The sequence below is a fragment of the Ciconia boyciana genome, chromosome 5, assembly GCF_034638445.1.
Source record: "Ciconia boyciana chromosome 5, ASM3463844v1, whole genome shotgun sequence".
In the NCBI taxonomy this organism is placed as follows: domain Eukaryota; kingdom Metazoa; phylum Chordata; class Aves; order Ciconiiformes; family Ciconiidae; genus Ciconia; species Ciconia boyciana.
The window spans coordinates 28,284,208-28,309,046 of record NC_132938.1 but is presented as its reverse complement, the minus strand read 5'-3'; the positions used below and the strand labels follow the sequence as shown (position 1 = coordinate 28,309,046).

The 24,839-nt window shown below is 39.8% G+C and overlaps 1 protein-coding gene across 1 annotated transcript in view; it reads left to right on the top strand.

Moving 5' to 3' along the window:
- KCTD8 (potassium channel tetramerization domain containing 8) overlaps positions 1–2,718 on the top strand; it is a 100,354-nt gene extending 97,636 nt beyond the window's left edge. Inside the window, exon 2 of the mRNA XM_072862451.1 lies at positions 2,258–2,718. Coding sequence (XP_072718552.1) covers positions 2,258–2,718 — 461 coding nt within the window. The remainder of the gene's footprint in view (positions 1–2,257) is intronic.
- Positions 2,719–24,839: the final 22,121 nt, after the last annotated feature.

The following is a 24,839-nucleotide window of genomic DNA, read 5'->3' as shown; positions in this document are numbered from 1 at the left end:
CAGTGCTTTTTTGAAATAGATTCTTAGTACGTTGCAGGTTTGAGCCCTTGAGAAGCAAAGAGTACCAATAAAGAAGTAAGTATAAATAGACAAATTAGAAATAATATCTTGATTTATGAAGTTACAGCAAAGAACTGGGCAGGAAAGGCAGAGTTGAAGACTACAGGCTGTTGCTAACAGAAAACTGTTGTTTCTTAGTCATTGAGTGTGTTGTTACATTTGAAGAAACTAAGATTGTAAACTAGATTAGATATGATGTTAATCATGTTGCTGAAATCAGAGTAACAGTACTGAAATCACTATCTGATTAAGTACTCAGTTTTAAAATCACATGCTGCAAAGCCAGAATAATTCCATAAAGCCAGCTGACTCTCGATTTAGCATATTCCTACAGTGGTTTGAGGTATGAAATGAAATGCCAGATACAACAATAGAAGGCAGGCATGTAAATCTATTTAAGAAAGTGAACATATTTCTGGAGGAGAAAGAGGAAGGAAATCGCTGCAGCCATGTGCTAAATATTTGGGATTAATATAATGAAGTAGAAAATCACTTGTGTTTTTCACTCTGAATAATGCAAGTACAAGTCTTGATGGATTGTTGTCACTCTTCTTTGGATCTTGGTTATTCATGGGTTTCTCTAGGTGGACTACAGAAATATGACACTTCAACCTGGGATGCTGGCTAAAACAAAAGAAAAGCAGGTTGTTGAATGCTGCTGTTGTTAGTTTATTATTTATTTCCTTTTGTGTTTTGTTTTGGTTTTCCCCTGTGTCTCATATAAAATATTGCAGTCTTCTTAGATGCCTTTGAATCATAAACTGCACTGTCAAAAAGATACTAGAGTGTTCATATTGCTCCTGCATTCTTTATAATTGTAATTATATTTCTAATTTCTAATTCTGAAAAACAGAATACTAAGTGACTCAAAAATCTCCTTGCCACTCTGTCCCAGTAACTCAAGGTTGAGCTGTCATACCCTGAGTTTTGGTACTGGCAAAGGTGGTTAACCGATGCTGGTGGTGTTTTCAGTAAACTGTAACGATAACCTAGTTTTCCTAAGATATTTAGATACCTAAACTGTTTGGACTCTTTCAGGATTCATAGCAGACATACAACTGCCACTGAACTCCCAATCTTCATTTTCATTTAGATGTTGAAACATCTTTGAAATTTTTCCCTTTGGTCTGATCCAATGCCTCTTGAACTCTGCAGATATTTCTGTGAGCTTTAGATAGTGTCCTAAATTAAGATTGTGACGTTTATATGATGCCAGCATAGCATCATTTCACTTCACAGCTGGAGTTTTGAAATAAGCCTTCAGAAATGAAAATGCTTGTACAGATTTAGCGGCTACCACCTAATTTTCACATTCATATTCTGCTTAAGACTTCAAAGCAAAAGTGATATCTGGAGAGAATAACAAACAGCCTAGACCCTATTTGCAGGCGCATGAAGCGCTGAGCAGTGCCTGCTGAAAGGCCATCAGATGGCTCTCCCAGCTGTTGCAGAGTGCCTCTTTACCGATAACTTCATAACCTCCTTTTCCCTGCCAGCTTGTGCAGTAAGAGGTGTACAACTGAATTCTGAGCTTGCACTGAGGCAAGTCTGGGATAATAACTGACAGTAAGAAGTGCAGTGAAATCACTGTAGGATAAAAAAAAAAAGCCTAAAGACTCTGTCAGTAGTGAGCGATCTCTCTGTTATTCTAGGATTAGTACTCCTTTTTCTGTCCGGGGCTTCTGCAGAGTTGACATCTGCAGAGCATATCGGTAGACTGTTCTGGGAAGGTGAGTTAAGATTTTCCAAAAAAAATTCTAAGCCCTTGGAATATTTGTATTTAAGCAAAGAGTTTGCAAATTGTATGGTAGTATTTTCATAACACTACAAAATCTAATTTCTCATAATATACGTCTTAGGGTGCAATAGCAAACTAGCTCATTTAAACTTGCCTGCAGGGATTTCTGGTGCAGATAATCTGTAAGCATTACGCACATTTCATTACCTGGATTCTTAGGCAGGCAGTGAAGTTATTCTTGCCATAAACATTTTCAGGAGTGAGAATTTTGACAACTGAACGCACATGTAGGACCAGATCTTCAAACTGTGTACCAGTCTGGTATAGTTCTTTTGACTGAAAGGAAATGCCACCAATTTATCCCAGCTGAGACTCTGAGTCACGTTTTTCTAAATGGTAGCTGATCAGTTTTCTCTGTAAACCAGTGCTTAATACTTCTTCTTTCCTGCCTTGTATTAGGACCCCCACAGCGAACCGTTTCCCCCAAACAAGACCACGAAGAAAGGAAGCACGACAAAGTCTTGGACAAGGGCAGTGAAAGTGGGACTTCCTGTAATGAGTTGTCCACCTCGAGCTGCGACAGCCACTCGGAAGCGAGCACCCCTCAAGAAAATGCCACCAGCACTCAGCCATCCACAGCCCACCAGCCAAATACTCTGACTTTGGATCGTCCGTCTAAGAAGGCCCCAGTGCAGTGGATGCCACCACCAGACAAACGCAGGAACAGTGAACTCTTTCAAACTCTCATTAGCAAGTCCAGAGAAACAAATCTTTCCAAAAAGAAGGTATGTGAGAAGCTGAGTGTTGAGGAAGAAATGAGAAAATGTATCCAAGATTTTAAAAAAATCCACATTCCAGATTACTTTCCAGAGCGCAAACGTCCCTGGCAGTCTGAACTCTTACAGAAATATGGGTTATAGTAATCAACTCTTTCATGACATATCTCTGGGGCATTTGATGTTTATTAAGTTGCCACTAACTTACCAATGTCCTCCTGGCCAACTGCCACCAGAGCTATTCCTGCTGCTTATTTCTTTCTGTGAACAGTGGATGTTGGATAGTACATGGTTTCTTTAAAAATATATATAAAAAGATAGAAACTTAAAAAATACAAAAGGCGTCTCATCTAAACCACCTCATAATAGCAAAGAAAAATATGCATGGTCAGGAAAGATGGTTTTCGAACTGTAGTCAGTTGAGCTTCATTATTGTTTTGGAACTTACCAAATAAAAATCTCAATCATCAGTTAACACCTCGTTTTATGTCACCAATAAAAATGACTCAGACTTGCTATAGATGAAGAGAAACAGGGTTTAAAATTTGATTGAACTGGTTTCAGAACTAATTCCCAGCGTTCTTTCAATGTTAATGCAATAAAGCAAATACCTATTTTGCATGAGCACAATGTTACAAATAAATCACACAAGAACAAGAGGTTGTCTGTTGCTTGGAGAATTATTTGTTTGATACCAAGCCTATAAACATAAAATGTCTAAGGGATTGAATTTACTTTGTTCTGGATCTGTGATTTTTTTGTGTGTACAGTGTTCTGTATGTAAAGATGGTGTAAATATGCCTTATACTGTTTTATTATTGCTCCAACAACATTCATCTATTAGTGCTTGTCAGGATTATTTCTGTGAAATGCAAACTTATGGCAGATTGTGAAAACTGGTTTGATGGTCTGAAAGTTTCTGTTATGTTAGTCGCTAAAATTGGAGAAAAATAAAAGAGACTTTAATGTATTTATTAAAAGAACCATCTGGTAGATTTTCTTGGCTATCATTATCTCCTTTCTTTTTTAAAAATAGAATCAAGCAAATTGTTACTTTTTGTTTAACGTTTTCATAACTACTGTGCTGAAAAAAAAAAACAAAACAAAAAACATGTTTCAAGAGTGGGTGAAAAATATTTAGGGTAGTCCCATTTAATTGGAACCACCATACATACCCTCCAAGAGGAAGAGTTACGCTAAGAAGCAGCAGGGAATGAACTAAAAAACTGAGTGATTTTACTAACAGGGCTGACAGCAGTTCCAACTTGACAAGTTCACAAAAATCAGCTTAGAAATAGACGATTTAAAATATCACAGCAGAGTGCACTACATTTACAAATGAGAAGTTTTCTGTGAATAGTCAACTCTATATGACAAACCTATTTTCTCAGCCCAGATACAGGAAAATCAATACCTTTCTCATTACAACACCACGAAGAAGATGACTGTGGTTCAGACAGCCATAGCTGGAATGGGTAAGGACTGCTGGAGTTGGCAACAGAGCTGCTGAGTTCTTACAGACTTGAAATTATCACTGTGTGCACACACACAAACATACACATACACATTTAGAAGGGTTCATCCCCATACATATTCTATAGCAGGAACTGTACAATTGTGTAAGAAGAGATGTTTTACATCTGACGATAATTTTAACTGTTTAGCTAAAGACGACTTCTTGTGTTGTAATTCCCAGGGTTGTTCCTAATGCCTGTATTACTCTTCAGTCTTCCAACAGCCCACTTTAAAAAAAGACTGCATACTTTTGATAGCAGCTCAGCAACTTCATTCACTTTTTTTTTTTTTAACCTACCTAGAGCTAGTTACTCTCCTACTCAGTTAATCAGTTGGCTCCAACATTTCACCTTTTGACAACATTTTTATAACTCAAAAGAGTATATCTAGGATAAGTCTAGTCTGAACTGATGCAGTCCAATGTGAAGTCATTTGGCTTCTCAGCTCTGCCCTTGCATTCCTTGCTTGCTTCTTCCTCTGAGGTCCAAAAGACCCATTCCTCCTTTTGAAAGTTTCTTGCTTCTTAGACATGTTTAGCATTTGCCTTTCTCTTTCTTTTTTCATCTTTGGCTTCCTAGTCTTAACCTGATGAAATTTCCAACTATTTAACCATGACTTACTAACCTCCAGTGGATACAATTCTGTTTTTATTTAGTCTAAAGTTAGACTGTTATTGAGAGTTTTTTAAAATCTCACACTGAGTTTTCTTCTGGCCTTTTGAATCTATCTTCATTGTACTTCTCACACCTTATGCTGTTTTCTGTTACCTTTCTTTAGGCTAAGTTTCTGCCTGGGATGATACCTTTTAGGTTCAGACAGTATCTTAAACCTTCCCATTAAACCTTGCCATTGAGTTTGGAGATTTGTTTTGCCTTCTTAGTTATTCTCAGTACTCCAGGCAGTACCTGCTTGCAGTATGCTTATGTGTTTTTTTGACCATCCATTTTAATTTGTCCGTATATAGATGTTTTTATGAGCTTTTTAATTTTTTTCTTTTAACATACTACCTAAAATTTCTCAGAGCATTTTTAGTTCATTCTTGAGGAGAACAGAATATTATCTTAATACATATCTTAATACATGGGCAACGTGAGATTTATGATAACCTTAACCGCTTTCCATGTGTTCACGAGGCATGTGAGTGATGTGGCAGATAAACTACATTGCTGCTACTTAGCAACCACACTGGCACCTTAAGATGAAGTGGTTTGAGTTTGGAATTGCACAGTGTACACTGTCCTTCTTTCAGAGTGAAAAATTGGGGTGTGTTATGGTCGGAGAGAGAGTGGGAGAAAACAACAGCTCCTGTGAATCCTTTGGTCATATTCTTTAATTCCCATCACACTTTTCATCGGGTTCACCCAGTTACAGCTCCAACCCGATCTATATGGTTATTAAACCACAGTTTTCAGATTCCACCCTGTAATTAGGGAGAAAGCAAGCTGAGACGTTTGGTGGAACAGAGGAGCTTGTGGGCGGTTAGATGGCTAAGGCTGGTAGGAAATTCCCAGGTGTTACAAGAGAATTGTGTATTAGAAGCACATGGGGGGTTGGATTGCTTCCTTTTGTCTTCTCTTTTTCTTACTTTTCTATGATAGCTGCTTTTTCTTTTTCCATTTCAGCCTTCTTTTTCTCTTCTTTCCAGCTATTCACTTTGTTACACACAGGAATAGTCTACCATGGGAATCTGTGGCTGTGGCTTTTATTGGACTTCAGTGGAGGTGGTCAGTACATTAAAATTCCACTCCATATGAAGTTTATGATTTTAAAACATAACGTTTTTCTGGAATGGAAAGAAAGATCAAAATACTGACATTTGTCATTCTTAAATTAAAAAATTAATGTAAATAAAAAATAAAGTTTGTATTTTTCTTTCAATATTTCAATTATGATTTTTATAGTAATTTCAAGTTTTATAGGGTTATGTTTTATGGTTATAATTATGACATATTTAGTTTAGTGTCATTAAAGACCAAGTAGTTTTTAGTTAGTAGTTGCTATTATAAATTGTAACTGATAATTACTTTGGTAAAATATGTAAAAAAATTTAAACAATAAGATAAAATACAAAGAAGTAATATAACATGTAATGAAGCATATTTCTGGAAGGAAAGTAATTCTTATAAAAAATGGAATTATTTATTTTTCAGAGTTTTTTTCTAAATCAACACAATCCCTTAAATCATGATCGTATTGGGAATTCAACATGGAATACATATCCCTTTATGTTTCTCAGCCAAGATTAATTCTTAATTTTTAACATGTTCAGCAATATAAAATGCTATATTCTAGATTATGTTTAAAGATTTGGAGCTGATAAAAATAAAACAAATCTTCCTTCACAAGTAGTCTCCCAGTTAAGCTAATATTTCACAAGTGACATATAAGAATCTGCTGCAAAAATACTGTTATCATTGCCCATGTTTATTCACTATAAAAGTTAATTTTAAGACCTCATAATGGATGTTATGTGCACCGATTTTTATATACTTTATTGTATAACTGAACAGATGGGGAATAGAGGTACAGTTTTGCCATACAATGATGTTTACACCTTTAAAATGTGTGAACAAAGATCAGAATTACATGGTGGCCTAATTAGTCTATTGCTGAAGGAATATTTCTGAGCCCTTTTTCCACTAACAAAATTTTACAAGTCTTAGAATAATTGAAATTAATTCTGAACAGAATTTTAGAATTCACTTTGATTCACTTTGAACTAATTAAAAAAATGCTAAATTGTATAAAAAGCATCATTTTTTGGCCGCCTTTAAAAAAGAAGTGCTTATGCAAAATCATTTGACTTGCTAATGCTGTCTTTGTTCAAGTAATGATATTCAAAAATATACTTCCTACTGGAGGTGGAAAACCCAATTTAGTATACTTGGTAACGAGAGGGCAACGTTGGGTTCCCTCTAGGAGTGACTCATGTCCTGAACCAAGCTCTTTGGGATGCTCAGAAATTGTCAAGAAATCTTTAGCTTTTTGCAGGATCACACCACTGGTATGGCTCACCATAAAAATAGCATTCACACATTACTTCAGCTTATATATTGCGGGCCATCAAGTAGTTTCTTCTTTTCCAGGATCTGTTATCTAGAAGTAATTTTCGACCTGTTTCATATTTTCCGCTCTACCCCTCTCTTTTCCATTGTTACTATGGACATTCATACAATCGCTCTTATTTCAGACCTTATCTGTTCCTTGCTTGAAGACACATATCCAAATTCAGAAGGCACTACCGTAGTCTTCACCCTGGAAAATTATGGAGGAGGCTGGGCACACTGGAAATGTTGCTGGTGTGAATAACCTTCAGCACTGCTGCAAGAAGACGCCATAAAGCACAAGCTGGAAGGCAAAGTCACATCGGCCTACAGCTGGTGCTCTCTTGCAGACTGTCAGGCATCCAATACCTTTAGGACTGTCCAGTCATCCAATGAAGCGAGCCACAAAGACATTATTCACTGGTAAATGAGCCGCTGATGCTGTCAGCATCCAGTTTGCCAGCCACACCTGCTGTGTGTTGGTACTGCAGCTAAATCGGTCATCCCAGTTCAGATATGGTGATGCTGGGCTGCGTGAGGCTGGTGCAGGTAAGAAGAGCTGTAAGAGCTACTATTCATGCAGTATGTCCCTTCATGGAGATATACTATTCATTGCAGGCTGCCGTAGTGGATACCTGCCTTCACAGAGGTACACCCTGCATCACTGTAGCTGAACTGGGACTGTTGTTTTATTCTGCTGGATCATCACTGTTTGCACAGAAAACAGCTGTCCCATGGGACCAAATCCTGGTATCCTTACATGTAGCTCCAAAGCAGAAGGTGGCAATCTCTGCTGCTTTAGCACACTGTTCCTTCTTTGAAACTGGGCTCGTGACAGTGTGAAATGGGGTGCTGAGAAAACAGAGTACAAGTGGCACCCAGAAGAGAAACTCAGCACCGACTGCGCTCCCATCTGTTTGGAGCCTGGCACCCTGGCACTCCTCAGCTGCAGGCATTAGATTGCGTAAGACACATTGGGGAAAAGCACAAATGGAGTCAGTGCAGTTAGAGATGAATATAAAAGAATAAATATTTGGGAATTTTATCCTCCTCTAAGGACTCCTCTTCTTGCTGGGCCATCTCTTCCCCTCAGATAATAAGAAAGGAAAAGGGATTGTAAAAAACAACAACAGACCAGATGAAGGTAGTGGGAATTTCTGTGTCTCTGTGTTGCATTGCCTTTTAAAATTCCTATATTTCTTCACAATGTTACTTCATGTTCCTTTATATACAGAAAAAGGTAATGTAGAAATAGATTGATGGGATTAGTTCCGAGATCCTAGATCATATAATCTTTCATACACATATTAGATGAAGTTCTAGTAGTGAGCATGTTAAGTATTTCAATTACAATGCAGCATAATTTTTAGCAAGAAGTCACCCCCAAACAGATGAGTACCAGCAACAAGAAGTGAAATAAATTAACATAAAAGGAAGGGAGATCACAAATAGGCAATAAATAATCTTTCCAGATTCCACAGCAACACTTAATGCTGAAATACTATCACTTTATCTACTATCTGCTTAACATGCATGCAATTAATTAATTTAATATTAATCAATTCATAATGTGCCCAAAGCTTAGATAACTCATGATAAATTTCTGAAAGATTGTTTTCTTCATAAATGTATACTGTACACAGTAAAAGTAAATTTTGACAGCGGACAACACCTGATGGAAAATTTCTCATCCCTACTAGACTGCTAGTTTGGCCTAGGATGAAGTGTGGAAACCATCAATAGATGACCCAAAAAGCTTTTTTTCTGTTTCTCTTCCTATTTAGGTGAATTGTGTGTTTCGTGTGGTGTCATTTTTCTGTCGAAGGTAGCATTAGATTCAATGCAGCACAAAACAGTCACTGACACTTTGGCCCTGAATTGTTCTGATTTATGCCTACCCTTGTTTTAAATGACATTAGCAAGCTTCTGACATCAGCAGTTGAGATGACTGATGAGTGATTGAACACCTGCCACGCAGTAGAGAACTGAGCTTAAAGAAGATAGGGTTAAAATAGTCCTCCGTGCCACTGTGGATTTGGAGGCATCCCAAAGGGCTAGAAGCCCTCCAGGACATGGCATGTGGTGCTTCCATCTCCAGACAGGAAGGGACAGCAAGCCCTCGCGTACCCTTCCCCAAGGGAAAGCTTAGTTTCACTAAGCCTAGTCTTTGGGGAAAAAAACAGTTGCTCTTTCACAGGATTTATGACACTAGTCCAGAATGTCCTCGTGGAAAAATTAAGCAGCGCCCTCTTGTTCCCTGAAGAAGGAACAGGCTTGGCTTCTATTTTTGTGACTACAGCCACTAAATTTATGTGAATAACTACCTGGAATTTCCCTGACAAGCATCTCCACTGACATGGGGTACAGGTCTGTCTTTTCAAACATGTCTTGTCACTGTCCTTGAACTTCTTCCAGCTGTTCAATACTCTTTTGGGAAAGAGGTACCCACAAATGCACATATTCTAGTTTTGGTCAGTAATGGAAGGACAGAGGTACACAAAAAAGCTGTTGCCTTCCTGCACTGTGATGGGATGTTTCCATATACAGAATTCATTATTGTATGGTCTTTTTTTTACTGCCTCCTTATCTTGCAAACTTATGTCTGGTCTGAATCACTTTTCTTGACCTTTTTTTTTTTTTTTAACATCTCTTTCTCCTGGTTACTTCAGGCCTCTGGAAATACACAGCACAGATTTTCAATTATTTCTAACCTGACCATTTTCTTCAAAAGTTCAGTCACATTTTACCTTTCTCTATGTTACTAATTACTCATAAGTCTTTCTTTTTTTTTTTTTTAAACTGAATTTCATGAACATCCCACTTACTTTATCTTAGATAATTAGAGAACATGGCAAATAAAACCTATGAGAGAGATTTTCAAAGGCACACAGGTGAGAGATCCCCAAATCCCTCTGGCATTTACTGAGACTTGTTGTATTAGGTTTGCATGGCAAGGTTTTGGTAGCGGGTAGACTACAGGGGTGGTTTCTGTGAGAAGCTGCTAGAAGCTTCCCCTGTGTCCGATAGGGCCAATGCCAGCCGGCTCCAAGACGGACCCACCGCTGGCCAAGGCAGAGCCCATCAGTGACGGTGGTAGCACCTCTGGGATAATGTGTTTAAGAAGGGGAAAAAACTGCAACAGCAATTGCAGCCAGAGAGAGGAGTGAGAACATGTGAGAGGAACAACTCTGCAGACACCAAGGCCAGTGAAGGAGGGGAGGAGGTGCTCCAGGCGCTGGAGCAGAGATTCCCCTGCAGCCCCTGGTGAAGACCATGGTGAGGCAGGCTGTCCCCCTGCAGCCCACGGAGGTCCATGGTGGAGCAGATATCCACCTGCAGCCCGTGGAGGACCCACGCTGGAGCAGGTGGACGCCCAAAGGAGTCTATGACCCTGTGGAGAGCCTGCACTGGAGCAGGCTCCTGGCAGGACCTGTGGACCCATGGAGAGAGGAGCCCACGCTGGAGCAGGTTTGCTGGCAGGACTTGTGAGCCCATGGGGGACCCACGCTGGAGCAGTCTGTTCCTGAAGGACTGCACCCCATGGAAGGGACCCACGCTGGAGCAGTTTGTGAAGAACTGCAGCCTGTGGGAAGGACTCACGTTGGAGAAGTTTGTGGAGGACTGTCTCCCGTGGGAGGGACCCACGCTGGAGCAGGGGAAGAGTGTGAGGAGGAAGGAGCGGCAGAGACAACGTGTGGTGAACTGACCACAACCCCCATTCCCCGTCCCCCTGTGCCGCTGGGGGGAGGAGGTGGAGAAATCGGGAGTGAAGCTGAGCCGGGGAAGAAGGGAGGGGTGGGGGGGAGGTGTTTTAAGATTTAGTTTTTATTTCTCATTATCCTACTCTGATTTGACTGTTAATAAATTAAACCAATTTCCCCAAGCCGAGTCTGTTTTGCCCATGATGGTAATTGGTGAGTGATCTCCCTGTCCTTATCTCGACCCACGAGCCTTTTGTTATATTTTTCTCTCCCCTGTCCAGCTGAGGAGGGGAGTGACAGAGCAGCTTTGGTGGGCACCTGGCGTCCAGCCAGGGTCAACCCACCACACTTGTGCACGTAACTCTTTTTTTTCCTGTCTCTGAAAAACTCCAGGTATCTCTGCAGTGATCGCTATGCCCTTCCCCTCTTCTCAATAGGACCTGTCAGTCATCTTTAACTGCAGCTTCTCACTTCCACTCCAAGTCAATTTGAATTAATTTTACCAGTAAAGTTTCTTGAAATTGAAATCAGGAATTATTATACTGTCCCCATTCCCTTCATCCACTAATTGTGTAGTGCTTACTGAAAGGAATAATCAAGTTTGTCTGACAAGAGCTATGTCTTAATACTCCTTGTGAGTCCATCTCATTCCCACACTGTGGTAAACAACAATTGCCTGAGCCAGCCTGTGATAGGCATCTCAGTAGGAGGCAAGCAATAGTGCTGCTCTGTGGGGTTCAGAAATGGGAAGAACTCTTACACATACAAGCTTCCAATAAATTAGCTGTACATCAGTGTTTCTGAAAATCTACAGAAGGTTTCTGTGTCCCTCTGTAAGTCTACACACAGTGAAGCTGTCATGGAGGGGAAAAAATGTCAAGAACAGGACAAAAAGCTTCTCCATGGCTGTGAAAGTGATTTGAGTGGTTTTCTTCAGTCTCTAAGTAGCTAGGGAGCAGCAAGATCTTTAGGTGCTTTAAATTCATCCTCCCCACATGATTATCTTGATTGTCTGCTGATGGACCTCTTGTGGGCTGGGGCTCCCAGCTTATTGAATAGTTCCTAGCTGGTGCTCAGGAGCTGAGAACCTGCTTGACTTTGTAGCAGCCATCATGGGCCTCATCTCCCGAACACCATCAATACCCCACCTTAGAAAACACGGATGTAATTTCATAGATCATGCCTTAACAATGGTGCAAGTGCCATATACGACTGCCAGGAATTATGTTTTTGGATTTGTGCCACATCCCATCATGATCTTGACTTCAGAAGATCTCAGCAAAACTGCAATATTATGCAGGGCCTGTGTCCAGAATTATCATATCTTGTTTTTACTGCAACTATTAAAGGATTATTTTCAGCTCGTAAGATACCAGGTTTTTAAGCTATAAACGTGCTTATGTGATTATCTGGTTGATGATTCCTCCCAGTTCTGAAGATGTGTTATTTCTTTTTCCTGTTCCCTGCTGGTGCCTCAGTCACCCAAGGATAATCAGTAAGAATGATTATTGATGCAGTAGGAGTGTGCTGATTTACTTAATATCCTGGAATGCCTGTCATGATTCATTTTTTATTTATTTTGCATGAGATGCATGGTTAGTGCTTTACAGTTAAGCATAAAGACTTATCTTCTGCCCCAAGACAATTGAAAATGACAAAACAGGAACTGGGACCATTGAAATGAATGTAACATGAATGCAAAGAGATTGGTTGTTCTCTGTAATTTCTATTAGTATTCCTTAGAATGGTTCTGTTTAAACTTTATTACAGTGTGGGGTAAGATCACAATCTCTTCATACTCTTTTGTTTTTAAATCAATGAAACCCCCTGTGAGTTAAATCAAGCCATGTCTAGACCATGCTTTTCTGCACCAAATCTTCCTAATTACCTATCTTCTTCTTTGACACTTTCATATTTTTAAGATTTATCAAATTACTTTGCTCTATTGTTTGCTCATCAACTGTGTGATGAACTAACTTACAAATCATATCACGCGACTGCAAAATAGAGGAAGAAGCACTTACATACGATCTATTCCCATACTGAACAGTCTGGTCGGTGTGGGAAGGCTGAGAAATTTTGTCATGTGTCACTAAGCAGGAAAGCTCCTGAATGGATGAGGATGGTTTTTCGTAGGCCCTAGTCCTGCAGCCTAATGTTTAAGCAAGACACTCTGGTTGGGCAAAGGTCTGTGAATGAATGGGGTTCTTGCCCATGGGTATCCAATTGCAGGATTAATGCCTTATAATTGCATCCTTAAGCTTCCCATCTTTTCAAGTCCTAGCAGTGCAGAGCAATATTCTGATGCAGCTGGTAGCCATGAGATCTTACCTCATAGAAGAGTGATAGCTGGAAAAGCATCACGTTCCTCAGAAAGACTGGTTAAACAATTTTAAAAATGAACATTTAACAGTTTTGCAAGCTCAGCTACCTGTAAGAATGGAGACCCAGACCTTTCCAGATACTCAAGACAGGGTCTGTCCAGCTTAATGCCACACAGGTGAATCCTCCAGGTAACCCCGTCCACCAGGCAGAAGTACTGGGGTAGGTGGCTGGAGGGCACTTTTCTGCTCTCTGACTGCATAGGACATTCCACCCAAAGTTCCTCAAAGGCAACCTTGAAAAGAGGCTGCTCAGCCTCTGTGGAGAACACTTGTCTGAAACAATTTGCTGGCCCATCACTGCCTTTAGCTGTTGCAACGCTTAACATTTGCAAGTCTGCTTATATTACCCAAGTGCAATGCTGAATGGTAGAAAAGGTATATTGTCCTCCTTGCAGAATCACCCTTTCTGTACCTTCTGTCCTCTGCTGTTCTGTATACAATCCAGGTGGGAAAACAAGCTGCTTTTTTTGACACTGTTTTGAAAGAGCGCACTGTTTATTGCTGGCAGTGGGAATATTTTTTGGCAGTGGCATAGTGTATTCTCTGTAAACCATCATCAGCAAATTCCTATTTTCTTCCTCCTTCTTTTTCAGGCTGTAACTCCTGGACTGCACAGCAGAGCCATTGTAACTAAAAGCATTGCTCCAACCTGGAATTCTCATTTTATTGGACACTACTAGAGGAGAGAGAGTGACTACTGCTACTCTCCCCACCACAGGAGAAAGTAGTTATAGCCTTAACCTCCTTCTCTGTCTCTGATGTCTTACATGGCTGAATGATGCCAACTGCATAGTCTGCGGATTCAGCATGGAATTTGGATTATTTTGTTTATTGGTTTGTGGTTCTTTCCCCTCTGTAAGCTTTCTTCTAGAGACACCAGCTGCAAATCTGGGCCGGCAGCCAACTTCGTCTCTCCTTGCATAAAAATAAGACGGAGCTAGTGGGAAGTGCAGAGAGGGCAGCGGAAGATCACACAGCCACTTGTATCAACCACGCGACACTCACCCAAGCTGCAGCAAGCTGCTGAGGTGCTGCCCCAGAGAAGGAGTCTTAAGCAATTCCCGTATAGACAGATAGGCACCTGCAGATGCATGGCCCCTTGCTAAGCAGAACCCAGGTGGTGATGCTGATGAGCTGATCTCAGCTTCTCCTGAACTTGCATGGCATAGAGCTGTAGGAGGAGAGGACTTGCAGCCCTGCCGCACCAGCTGTGCCTGGGCTCTCCCTGCACCGCCATGACACCCGGGTGGGAAAGTGTCCCTGGAGGGTCCTAGAGGGAGCAGAAGGAGGTGCAGTGTGCTCAGCGAGCATGATTTTCCTAGGTCGAGACGGGAATCATTGGTGGATTTGCTGGGGGGATGCCAGCAGCACCTCTGTGCCATGTGGGAGGGGTCATGAGAGGGGGCTTGAGGCTGGAGTCAAGGGCATGAAAATAAGCAGCGACTGCTCAGTAGGTGGATGATGAGGCCGGAATGGGAAACAAACTGCAATTTCTTCCCTTGCAAGCTGCAGAGGGTAGAAACATGCCTCCAGAAGGAAATTAAGTTGAATAGTAGGGAAATGAAGAGAGGCATTTGAGTTCTGCCAACCTTGTCTGGCCCAGAAAACTTTCTCTGATTAATCCACCCTTTCACTGAACTGATAATTGCCTCCCAGTGCAGACCTTCCCTTCCCCCTCCTTACCCATCTGCTCACGGCGCTTTCTTCACCAGCTGCCTTTTGACCGCTTGCATTGCAGCAGTGCTGCGTATCGGACACGGGTCTGTGATGGGGAACGACTGCTCCGCTCCAGCATCACTAACTGAGCCATCCCCAATGGCATGACAGGTGTCTCACTCACCTCATTAAAAAAACATCAGGCTTTCAGGGAAATCTGGAGCAGCAAAGGGGTTCCAAGCGGTGGCAGATGTGGCTGTGCAGATGTTCTGCTGGCTGAGCTGGAGACTGTTCCTGAGTACAAGCCCTGGTTGTGTAACCGTTTGGCATGCACTCAGGTTGCAGGCATTTGGGTAGTTAGGTGGTGATCGATGGGCAGATACCTGGAGGTTTAGGTGGCAGATGAGTTACGGTTTAAAAAATGCCTGGGATGCCTGGATTGTAAGCAAAGCTGCCAGCCTGCCTCTTTATGAACCCCCACCCACGGGCTGAGGTCCTGGCCTCCGTCCGTCCCCATCCCCAGGGAGGAGCCCAATGCTTGGGGCTGGAGCTGCCCCTGGTGCCCCGGCTGCCCCGCTCCTGGCTGGGGCGGTGGGACGGGCTCTGGCTGCCAGGCCCTGCCTGGCTGCTCCCAACTAGATAGATATATTCTTAAGAAGAAAAATAAGACTGAAATACTAAAGTAGGAATACATTAAAAAAAAATAAAGAAGAATAGTCACAAACACGCAGTAACAGCAACAATGCCTCTGCCATATTACAATTGTGGCTGATTAAAAGTAATCACTCTCCTGTAATTTTCTGTATTTTTCAGGTCAAGGAATAGAAGCTGTACAAATATCTGCCTTGGACAGTTCTGCTCACTGCTCATCTCCCCTTCCTTGCATTCTAAACAGCTCATAATAATTTCATTCAGGACAAAAAGGTTATGTGCTTAAACTAATACAGGACAGGAATGAAGCTGTAACTGTGGATTGGAAGCAATCACCCACAAAATATAGACCAAAAGAGTCCAGAGGATGATGAAATGTCAGCATGCTTCTGGAAATGCCTGTTTGCCAGAGAAACAAAAAAATGACCCCATTCTCTGTCCCCCCACTTCAATTTATGTAACTGCTAAGACTGGCTTTTAAAAACAATGGAGCTGCTAGAAGAGAAAATATGAACCTTAAAAAGTCTTATCAACAGGGAGAGTTAGGCATCTCCCTAGCAATACTGAGAAAAGATCTCTTCCTATCGTAATATATGAGCAGTGTACCAACCAAAAATGATGTATATAGATATAATGGGTTCTAAATCCTAGAACTAGCATTTGTCATTCATTGCCTATTTGCCTCTCCACCCACAGAATCTTAGATCTTTGCTTATTTAGACACTGTCAAAATAACTGTCCATAATATCAGTAGAGAGGGGTCTTTAAAACTGGAGACAAAGCATCTTACACCCCTGCTAGGCCTCTTTTACTGTCATTTCTTGTGAAGAGCCTTAGTGCAAATGAGAATCTGGCACATTCCTCTTCATAAACACTGCCATTTATTAGCAGGTTAACATAGGAGAAGAAGAGTCCTTTTGATGCGTAGCATAGAAGATAATTAATTAGAGTTGTAATTCAGCAGAAAAGTGTTAAATTTAAACTTCAGAAGAATTATAAAACTTAATGAATTGACTTGGAATGTGCTGAAATTTCTAGCAACTGACTTAATTGCCCTAAATTAAATGACCTAAAACCATGATTGGACATTAAAAAATTGAATTGGTTGACCTGTGCTCTGAGCAGGCAGTAGATAACAAACTGAGGAGGGACTGATAATAAATGTATATTCTGAGAGGAAGAGAATGCATCTATATAGGAAAATACAAATAATTTATATAATAATTCCTGGCCCATTAATATTACCATTTTAAATCTGTTTCCATTCATTTCTAGGAAGACTGAAAGGCTTCAGCAGGGGGACTTCAAATAATATTTTGAATGAAGGAGTTCACAATATAAGCATTTAAAGCAGGAGATGCCAAATGGGCAGTTTTCTTTCTGCTGCTCTGTTTTCCTACCTCACTTAACTCCCGTCTCCTTTGGGCTGTGAGTGCCCGGCAAGCAGTCTGTCAGCTTTTGCAGATGTTTGAAGACATGGACTCATGAACGTGCTCTACATACAGTATCTCTGCTCTTCAGATTTTAATGTGTTTCCTAGATATTTAGCAGAGTTTCCTAGCCCTTACACCACATCTATAAAATTAGCGAAAATGGCAGGGCCATTTAGCTTAATGGACTATGAAGCTGGTACAGCTGAACCTGAGGGCACACACAGAAGACTTACACATTGTTCTTAAAAAAAAAGGTCCTCAATAAAAACAATTTTATTAAAACAGGATCACAAATACAGAAATAAAAAAAGAGGTTCTGCAGTTCAGCTTTGAGGAGCCCAACTTCACTCTCCATTTACATCACTGTAAACTCCAACTGATGCCATCATGCATCAGAAGAGAATTTCAGCCAGCGTGTAAGTACCGTGGCAGACTTAATCATCACATATGTTTGTTTATTTTATCCATTCCTCCCCCACATGTGACTAAAGCATGATATTCAGGCCTTTCAGGAGACAAAAAGAGCTGCATCCGTGGCATTCCCTGTGGGTGCCATTCCCACTGGATCTAACACAACAGGTTGATTTAATCGCTGCCCTCCCGATGCAGGGTGTCCTGTAGCCAGCCATGAGCCATGCTGGGAAGGTTCACAGCCTTTGCCACTGGAGATATTAGAGGCTATTTACTGAAATAATTTTCATCAGCTAAGTGTCTGTTTCCTCACACTGATCGAATGTAAGCCAACTGCTCCCAAAATGCCAGTGTTTTCCCTTTTTGTTGCCTTTCTCATTCTGCTGAAGTCGTGACACGTTCACTACAGCAGCGGGTGCTGCCAAATGGCATAAGATCACTTGTGCTACAGGAATAAAACTGTATGCAAATCTAAGGGATTTGAAAAGCTACTCAGGGGCTCAGGTGGCTTTATTCTATAAAAGCTAAAGCAAACAGTCCCTGAAATACAGCTTGGTAGGGACCTGTGCATCCTAAGGCAGAACCACTGTAAACACTGTGAGTCAGCACTGAAGTTCTGGGCAAGTTTCAGTGTTTCTCAGAATCAGAAAGTCATCCACCTAATTAAGGATTGATTTTAAACTTACACTTCCCCTTCATTATTATGCACTGCAAGAGCGTACTACAAACATTAGTATCCCATTATTGGTTCATAATGTGGTGCCATTACTCTGTCCCAGCTCAAATTACCACTGTAATGGCTACTGGCTTCCAATAACCTACCCCAATGAGAGATTCCACAAGGGAGGCACAGTTTATGTGAGGCACCACTATAAATGTCTCGTAATATGCATAAAAGACCAAATTGCGCATAAAAGATTGAACATCTTCTGAATGCAAAGCCTCTGTGCTCTCTGCAACAGATGTTTTCTTTCATGCTGCCCAGAAAAGATATATCTTGGGGACTGTTTTAATGCAAATATGTATCATTGTCTCTATAAATATTTGTCAGTGCCACTTGTGGCATCTATTTCCCTTCTATTTTCCCATCAACTTCTCCCTCTTTTTAGGTTAGGCTGGGATGTGAATATGTGAAATAATGTAGGACTCACCCTTTAGAGTGCAAAGACATGCAGGTGTCATCCTCTTTGGAGCTGCTCCGCGCTTTCCTGTCACATGCTGTTGATCAGTGTGATTTCAGTAACCTGTACTGCAATTAAATTCAGTTCCTGTTGCCCACAATTTCTTGTCTGTCTCACTGCCACATATCGGAGTTCCCTCCTGTTCAGTGCTCACATCAGTCCTTACAACAGACATGCTCTGCTAAATAACCACCACATACACTCTGTTCCCCATCCATCCCCTTTAAGGTTATTGTTATTTATTTTGAACCTTGCATTTTTTTCAAAATATTTTAATTATAATTCTCTGTTCCTATTTTTCTCTGTTTACAGTTGCCATCATGCATTAACTAAACTTTGTTTGAATAATCTTTCATCTATATCCTTAGGAGTAAGCCATATTTTAAAACAAAATATAACGTATCACTCTAACAGGGACGTGCAATTCAGACTACCACTACTTTTCACACACAATTTATTTATGCATATATAAAATGTAGACAACTACCCAATCTATCAAGGAAAATTCTCCATTTAATTTTTATTTCATCTCTCTCCCTCTGTGATCTGCATCTCACAGTCAATAACTCTTTTCCTCCCACATCATATGTCCTGTCAGCTTTCTTTTCTACGATTTTAAATTAAAAAGGCAGACTTTTTTTAAATCCATGCATGTTTTATTGTATTTGTGGATGCAAGAGCCTACAGCATTTTTTATTTTACTTTTCAGAAGACTAGTTCTCTCTCATTAAACACACACTTCTTTGCTATTCATCATATTAAAAAACCTTGCATACTTCATAACATTAAGTAATACCTTTTCCATTCACAACAGTAACCTGCAGTCAGAAGTTCTCTGCTTTTTCTTGCTTATTCCTAAGTGAGGGAAGATTGAAAAGTGTGCTATTAAAAATCTCTGATAAGGATTGAGGACCATTCCCTCTCAATTCACTGATAATAAAGTTATCATCTTTGACTTGAAGTTAGACTATGGACACATGAATGAAGATGTGTAAAGAGCCTACTAATGGAAATTGTGTTATCTGTTTCTTAAAAGAAGGATTGAGGATTCAGTTTTCTCTGAGCCCATCCTGACACACTGAAGTTAGCAAGTATTTTCACAGTGAGTCTTCTGGAGTTTTCTTTACCATGGGGGCTTTAATAGATAGACAGATATCTCAGATATTTGTATGGAAGTTATTGTTTTCTCCTTTCTTTAGCAATAATATCTGAATTTAGTGATGCTCTCACTTGCCAATTTTACCATTATCAAAATTACATGTCCTTATTTCTTTGACATATTTCTAATAATGTGATATGAAACATTGCTATGAAGTAAAGATTTTATGTTATTTCATTCAGGAAGTGCTGGGGAAAGGAAGAAGCTGCCTATTTCCATCAAGTAATTAGAAGGTTTGAATGTTTTGATGTACAGGGCAAGTGTACTCTCTGACTGGAATAACAATTTGTGTTTCAGTGAACAATCATCTGGCTTGCGCCATATTAAAATCAGAATAAAAGAAATAGGATATGAATATAGCAGAAACGCAAGCCATTTATCTTAGTAAAATCATGTTATTGTTTTATAGGAACTTTTATCTTGAATTATATTATATTATATTATATTATATTATATTATATTATATTATAATTAAATTATATTCCTGATGACATGGAACATATTTATGTTAGAAATTATCTAACTTTCAAAAGGCTGTAAAGAGGTCTCTGGAAGGAAACAAAATGGTTGAGGGGGTACATTTGTTTATTCCTGCCTTGTAATTAACAGTCATTAATGACTTAGAATCAATCTGATTAATGGGGCATTGTCTTTGCAAATTTGTTTTCTGTACAAAGGCTGAGGAAGAACTGTGAGAAAGGTTATTAAGACAGCACCAACTTCAATAATGAGACTAAGCAAACTCTATATCACTTCTGATGGAACAAATTAACAATGAACAAAACAAGAAAAGAAAAGTCTTTGTAAAGACAATTTACCAAAAGCAAGCAGTAGACTACAATTTCAAACTGAGACCTTTAGGAACGAAATCTGAGCCCTAGCCATCATATGTGACCCAGACACCCCAGGATTAGTTGTATCCCTTTCAAATTACAAAATTAGCCATATACTTTCAAAGTTAAATTTCTTGTTTCCAGTTTAAATTGGTGGGACATTCACAGTAACTTTAGTAAGTTTTAGATCAGATCTTTGTCATCTAACGAGACTTGTCTGATTTAGGCAACAAGTACTGGGAAAACAACAACAGCTTTAGACTGGAGAGCCCCAGCTTCTACTTAGATAATAACTTGCACCACAAAACTAGCTGAGTTTCTCTCTTTATTAATTCTCTTCGTATTAAGGCTGGTAAAAACTGGCGTCCTGATTTGATATGACAGTATTTGAGCTCTTATTTTCTCTGCAAGACTCACACCTGCAAGTATACTCTGAAACCAAAATAATGGAATCATTAGTACAGTGGATCTGCTCTTGTACTGGTGCCTCCAGCTAGCTAGGAAATTAGCTAGGTCTTCACAGCTAAGACGGCAACCAGGTCTCTGTTAGCTCTATTGATTTCCATCTACTCACAATTTGAAAAGTCAGTTACTGAAACCAGGCATCTTCAAGAATTGAGGCCTCTTTGTTTTAGCTTTTTGAAATTCTTCATCTCTGTCCAAGCCTTCTCTTCTTCCTGTCCTAGGACAGAGCTTTTTCATAAGAAGCATTTGATTATAATCTAATATTTCTCAGGGATGCACGACAAAAGATTTCTTTCACCTCAGCTGGCTCTACTGAATATTCTCTAAAATTTTACATTTGCCATGATATAAGGAAAACTTAACTTTAAGTGTCCTACTGCACATGATGAGCATCTGCTCTGTTGTCAGCTATTTCCAACATCAGATACTTAAATACATTTAGATTTGAGAAACTGTAATTTTCTTGATTGTAAACACTTGCAAAAGCTAAGAAGTGTTGTCTTCTTTAAATAATGGAAAAGACTTAAACTGAAAATAAAAAATTGTGATATAAGGATTTAAAATCACTGTAAAATAAATAATTTTGATGAAACAATGCAGCAAGAAACAAGCAGGAATTCTGTAGACACAAACAATTACAGACCTGGCTGTTCTGTGTTTTGCCATAAGAGTTTCTTCCCCCACCTTCCGTAAATCATTTGCTTAGGATGTCAGAAAGGTGCTTAGATGATTGCATCACTGAACGCTTAAAACCCAGGCATTTCTGCAAACCTTGAGAATCCCTTGTGTTCTTTTTTTTTTTTTCCCCCCAGGGACCCACTTTATATAAGATTAAAATAAAATCCTTACTTATCCAGAGCCTAGAGTGCATTATGAAAATTCAGCTTAAGGAAGTACTGCAGGTAAAAACTTTGCTTTAGTTAGCCAGAATGAAATTATCACAGATGAGCATTACAGTAGAAAAGAGGGGGAAAAAAATAAAATGCAACAGATATGTAATGCTTAATGCTTCAAACTTTTTCTGATGTAAAAATTCCATGCTTGGGAGCCAAAACCAGAAATTGCCTATGTTCCTCCTGTCTTTATGGGTCAAGATATAATGGACGTGTTAGCAAAATGAGCTGATTATGAGCCAACAGCAAAAAAGTTTCTGTTTCATGATCTGTCAGTGGAAGTAACAAATGCCATCTATTCAAGTTTAAAGCCACAGAAAAAAATTCAAAATAACGTATTTTAAGTAATGCTGTTAAGGTAAAGCAAAAGCATGAAGACACTAAAATTAAAGCAGATAAAACAAGATGCAACTTCTTTGCGTCTAGGTACAAGGCTGATTTTATTCTAGATTACTTTGTCTATAATATTTTATTATATTATTCTATTATTATTCTTTACTATTACTGTTGAGAGCTCTCCAGTTTCAAGAGCTGGTGAACAATTCTTAAATATAAATTTCATTCAATTATTGAAAATTTTCTATTATGGACCATTTTTCTAATATGGACATTGTATTTAAGCATAAAAGGATTTCTCTGTGAAAGACACCTTGTGAAGCTTTTCATTGTATATTTTGCTAGTATAATAATTCTTTGGTCTATATAATACTATACCTAACTCTTGCCTGAAGAAGAGGAAAGTAAGTGAGAAATGCAACAATAATATTGGAAGATGATTGAGATGGCAGTTTGTGTTTAAAATAGTCTTTCTTATGCAATCAATTCACTTGAGACCTGTGGGTGTAGTCTTTAGTAAAAGCAAGTATATTGTAAATAAATAATAACAAATAAAAATATAAGTTTAAAATTCTGTTCCAGAAGCCTATTAAGGACATACCACAAAACTCACCTATTAAGTTATCCATCAAAGTGGTTATATTGGAAGAATGTTGTTGAATGTTCAAGGTCAGTCCTGGCAAAGTTAGGAATCTTCAGTTACACCTGGTATTTAAAAAATATATAAACACCTTTGATAGTCTTACCTGGATGCATACTGTTTTTGCTTAGGATTAGTGTCACATTCAGGGAACTAAATTAAAAAATCCTCATTTTTTGAAAAGTTCATTATGCCTGAATTTTGGAAATTTTGAAATGAAAATCAGTTTTTGAGGGGAGCTTTCTTGCTCCTGAGCTGGAACTGTGGCTCCCAGAAATACCTGTCTTTTTCCCATCTTCCCCACTCCCTCCATCATACACACATACACTCGCTTGCTCTCTCACAGGATAGCAGCAGACGACCCTCTGACATTAGCTTTTTTTTATACCTTCTGTAAAAATGCTTGACATGTACTATATATAAATCTCAGAATGCTTTTCATTATCTCTTGAATTTATCCTGGTTGCTGTGTCTTCATTTTTTATTTTTAATGTCTTCAGAAGGAATAACAGAACCTAAATTACTTCCAAGAGCCTGAGTTCCCTGGTGCAGAATTTAATGTGCTGGTAAAAAATTGTTTTAAAGCAAATGTTTTGACCACATAACATTTAGGGAAATGGACTGTAACTATCCAAAAGTAAGACCCATGAAGAACTGATAGGCTTCACTGGAGGACACGAAAAGATGCTCTAAAGAAAGAAAAGTGTTTCCAAGACCTAAAGGTATTCAGAGACCAGCAGGGGACAAGTCAGCCAGATCTGTGCTAACACCCGAGAGGCTGCTCTCAGTTTTCAAGAGGTGCGTGATTTTTCACAGGAGATGCTATAGCAGCCTGTAGGAAGGACAGGGCACCGGTAATTTGCAGGTACCCGGTGGAGTGCAGCTCACTGCTGCTCTGATCGGAGATGCTTAACCAGAGTGCTTCCAACTGGTAGGACTGCTCTAGGCAGGGGGTGCAGTGAACAAATGATATTGTGGTAGGGATGCGGGATACAGTCCCTTGTGCTCTGCCCAGGTGAGCGACAAAAGAGCAAGCCTTGCTCTTTCAAAAGCATCCAAACAGAGGAGGGGACAAGGGGATGCATTCTCACCTGTGGCATTTTCTGAATGCTCACCAGCTCTGAACTGAGAGAAAAACCTTTCTCGTTATATGTGTAGAAGCTGACATGCAGAGGTGATATACTCTGTTATTCTTCTGCTCCTATGCACGTAACTGAGAAATCAGTACGAATGTAGAGGCTGGCAGAGATGTAGAAGGGACAGCAGGATTTCAGCAGAGGGATGTTCTGTTGCAAAATGAACTAGCTTTATTATTTCAGGTTTTTCCTAGGAAACATAGGGGCAGGAAAGAACAAGAGACACATTCAGGTATGGTGATCTGTTTGAGTCAAGAGCTCTTGGAGGCAACAACATGCCATTTTGAACCTACCAGACCCAAGGAGGGCATGAGATATTCTGAGGAATAAATTATCACGTTATAACTGGCCACCCCCTACCATGAGTGACAGAGGTCTTCCAGACAGAATTCTGTTGAGACCTTCTTTGAAGGACAGTTTTAGGCTTTGGCTGCTCAGCAGACTGACATGTTATCAGTGGACCTCTTCAGGACACTGCCTTGTCATCTGGGGAGACCTTTGCACACCCCCTGCAGAGAGTATAATGCCTCTCTTTTGAATTTTCTGGGAGTGAAGCCTGCAAATCCTGTTTTAGAGCTAGTCCAAGGAAGACACGGGAGAATAAATTTGAATGAGAAATATATATACATAAAAAATATATTTCCTTCTGGTTTGGTCAGTCATATGCCTCAGTCATTCACAGTGCTACTGTTTGATATCAGGACTCACAAATTCTCTCCCTTTTTGTGCCATTCTCCCCTGGAATGACCACCATGTGCCTACCTATACGCTTGGACCTCCTCCCTTCCATGCCCTCACCTGCTTGCTGAAAGGGCAAAGGGAAATAT